Source organism: Protobothrops mucrosquamatus, unplaced genomic scaffold (genome assembly GCF_001527695.2).
Source record: "Protobothrops mucrosquamatus isolate PMUCROS unplaced genomic scaffold, P.Mucros_1.0 scaffold2320, whole genome shotgun sequence".
NCBI classification, from domain to species: domain Eukaryota; kingdom Metazoa; phylum Chordata; class Lepidosauria; order Squamata; family Viperidae; genus Protobothrops; species Protobothrops mucrosquamatus.
This window is the reverse complement of record NW_015388404.1, coordinates 36,901-40,378: the sequence shown is the minus strand read 5'-3', so window position 1 is coordinate 40,378 and position 3,478 is coordinate 36,901. Positions and strand designations below refer to the sequence as shown.

Below are 3,478 nucleotides of genomic sequence, written 5' to 3'. Positions count from 1 at the left end.
CATAACAACAGCCGATGGTCCCGGGCCGGGGGATCTAAGTCTCCTGGAGGCCGAGTAGAGACCTGAGGACCGGAGCACCCACAAGCTTGTAAATAGCGTGTGCGTGCTCCCCTAACCTGATATGGTCCTCTGCTCCCGCCATATCTGCCTCTCCCACTGACCGTACTGATACCTCTCTCCTCCCTCCACCCCCCAACCTTGGGGATTGCCTGTACTGAGTTCAGGTAGTCCTCGACTTACAACCGTTCATTTAGTGACTGTTCCAAGTTACAAAAGTACTGAAAAAAACATGACTTATGACCGTTTTTTCACACTTTAGGACCATTGCAGCATTCCCATGGTCACGTGATCGAAATCTGGATGCTTGGCAAACAGCATGTATTTATGACGGTTACAGCGTGTTGGGGGTCATGTCTTCCCCTCTTTGGGACCTTCTGACAAGCAAAGTAGTAGTAGTAGTAGTAGTAGTAGTAGTAGTAGTAATAATAATAATAATAATAATAATAATAATAATAATAATAATAATAATAATAATAATAAAGTCGGAAGGGACCTTGGAGGTCATCTAGTCCAACCCCCCGCTCAGGCAGGAAACCCTATACCATTTCAGACAAATGGCTGTCAATAGAGAAGTCAGATTCACTTAACAACCCTGTTACTGAACGTCACAACTGCAGTGATTCACTTAACAACTGTGGCATGGGAAGGTTGTAAAATGGGGCAACATTCACAATGTCTTGCTTAGCAACAGAAATTTTGGGCTGTGTTGTGGTCGTTAAATTGAGGACTACCTGTAAAACAGGGGCTAAGTAGCTAAACATTGACATATAGAAAATCCATCAGACCGAATCTTTCCATTGCCATTAATGGGCTTTGTGGTCTCATACAAGCGTGCCCAGTTAACCTAACCTGATTTCCTTTACATGAGACAAGAATACCAGTAGTCCTCGACTTACAATCATTCATATGTAGCAGTGATGGCGAACCTTTTAGAGACCGAGTGCCCAAACTGCAACCCAAAACCCACTTATTTATCGCCGGGTGCCACGTGGGCGTGGCCCACTGGGTGGGCGTGGCTGTGCTGGTCATGGCAGACTGGGTGGGTTTGGCCAAGGTGGGCCTGGTCCCCTTGATGTTGCTCGTAGGGAGGGACGCCTGTGGGGGGTGGGCAGGGTTGGAGGAGATCCAAGGGGTATCTGGCAGGTGGAGGGGTGGGCAGGAGGCTCGCCCTGTGGAGTGAGGCGAGGCAAGGCGAGGCAGGGTGGGGGTGCCATTGTCGCAGGGCAAGGCGAGGCAGGGGCCGGGGCGGCCGCTGCCTGACACCATCGCCCCCCGCACACAGAGGCCAGCGAGCACATGGGGGCTGACAGTGTCCGTCAGCAGCTACAGCCAGCCGGCCCCTCACTCTGGGGCTCCGCAGCCCGCCACCAGCAGTTCAGAGAAGCTGCCCGGGAAAAGGAGAGCATGCGAGGCCAGGAGGGATGGGACAGGGGGAGGGAAACCAGCCATACTGGGGTGCATCTGGCCACGTGGGACCTCGGCGAGTTAGCGGGTGGCTGGTTGAAGAGGGACGGTTGCCATCTCTGGGGCATGGCACGCGTGCCCACAGGGAGGGCTCTGAGTGCCGCCTCTGGCACGGGTGCCATAGGTTCACTACCACTGATATATAGTGACTGGATTTACTTAAAAGACCACATGCTTCACTTAACAATTGCGGTGGTTTGCTTAACCACTTAGGTAAAAAAAAGTTCCTAAAATTGGGGGAAATTCACTTAACTGCCTTGCTTAGCAACAGAACTTTCTGGACTTATTTGTGGTCGTAAGTCAAGGACTACCTGTGTGACTAAACCCACTCTAAATTCCAGCAATTGTCTCTGTCATCTGCACCACCGTTTCTCACCGTGCTCCTTTTTTTTTTTTTTACAATAATCACCTTTCATTCCACCTGAGAAACCTCTCCAGTTGGCGAAGACAATCAGCGGAAGTCCCTCCCGATTAAAATCCTTGATAGCTTCTGCGGTTTTGAAGGCAGAGTCGGGAAACCACACTTGGCCAGCTTGCTGAATGATCTGTGGCAGGAGGTGGAGAGAGGGAGAGAGGGAAGATCAGCAATGCAGAAATAATAATAATAATAATAATAATAATAATAATAATAATAATAATAATAATAATAATAATAATAATAATAATAATAATAATAATAGCAATAATAGCAATAATAATAATAATAGTAATAATAATAATAATGATGATGATGATGATGACGATGACGACGATATCTGTAATACCATCAAACATCCACATCTGCCTATCCCAGGTCCTTGGGAAGGACTCAATAGGTAGACAAAAGGCCAAATCCAGTCTGAACATCTGGCTGACTGTGCGATGATCAATAATAATAATAATAATAATAACAACAACAATAACAACAATAACAACAACAACAATAATAACAATATAATAATAATAATAATAATAATAATAATAATAATAATAATAATAATAATAATAATAATAATAATAATAATAATAATAATGACGACGACGATATCTGTAATACCATCAAACATCCACATCTGCCTATCCCAGGTCCTTGGGAAGGACTCGATAGGTAGACAAAATGCCAAATCCAGTCTGAACATCTGGCTGACTGTGCGATGATCCATAATAATAATAATAATAAAGTTGGAAGGGACCTTGGAGGTCTTCTAGTCCAACCCCTTGCTCAGGCAGGAAACCCTATAGCATTTCAGACAAATGGCTGTCCAGTCTCTTCTTAAAAACTTCCAGAAAAAGACAAATGCAGAGACAGTTCATTGATGGGACAGTCGCCTGCAGGAATGGAAGGCTGTGTTCTTCCCACAAGAACTGGGAATACCATTTCTTGTCCACTGAAATTATGTTGGAATAAAGGCCGTTAAATCAGATGCCCCACCTTGATTTTACAACAAGAAATGGTTATCATACAGCTGGAATATAAAGTCAGAAGTTGAAAACTCTTAGACAGATGGTCGTGTTAGTCCATTCCTCCCCAATCTGACGCTCTCCAGGTGTGCTGAGACTACAGTTCCCAGAGTTCCTTAACCTGACACCTTCCAGGTGGGCCAAGACTACAACTTCCAGAATTTCCTAACCTGATGCCTTCCAGATATGCAGACTACAACTCCTAGAATTCCTTAACTTGATGCCCTCCAGGTATCCTGAGACTACAACTCCCAGAATTCCTCAACCTGATGCACTCCAGGTGCCTGAGATTACAACTCCCAGAATTCCTCAACTTGATGCACTACAGGTGCCTGAGACTACAACTCCCAGAATTCCTCAACCTGATGCACTACAGGTGCCTGAGAGTACAACTCCCAGAATTCCTCAACCTGATGCACTACAGGTGCCTGAGACTACAACTCCCAGAATTCCTCAACCTGATGCACTACAGGTGCCTGAGACTACAACTCCCAGAATTCCTCAACCTGATGCA

At 45.7% G+C, this 3,478-nt stretch overlaps 1 protein-coding gene across 1 annotated transcript in view; it reads right to left on the bottom strand.

Annotated features, from left to right (window-relative positions):
• The window catches only part of LOC107295364 (acetyl-CoA carboxylase-like), an 87,052-nt gene that overhangs the window by 47,121 nt on the left and 36,453 nt on the right, over positions 1–3,478 (bottom strand). The window contains exon 7 of the mRNA XM_015824677.1: positions 1,934–2,069. Coding sequence (XP_015680163.1) covers positions 1,934–2,069 — 136 coding nt within the window. The remainder of the gene's footprint in view (positions 1–1,933; positions 2,070–3,478) is intronic.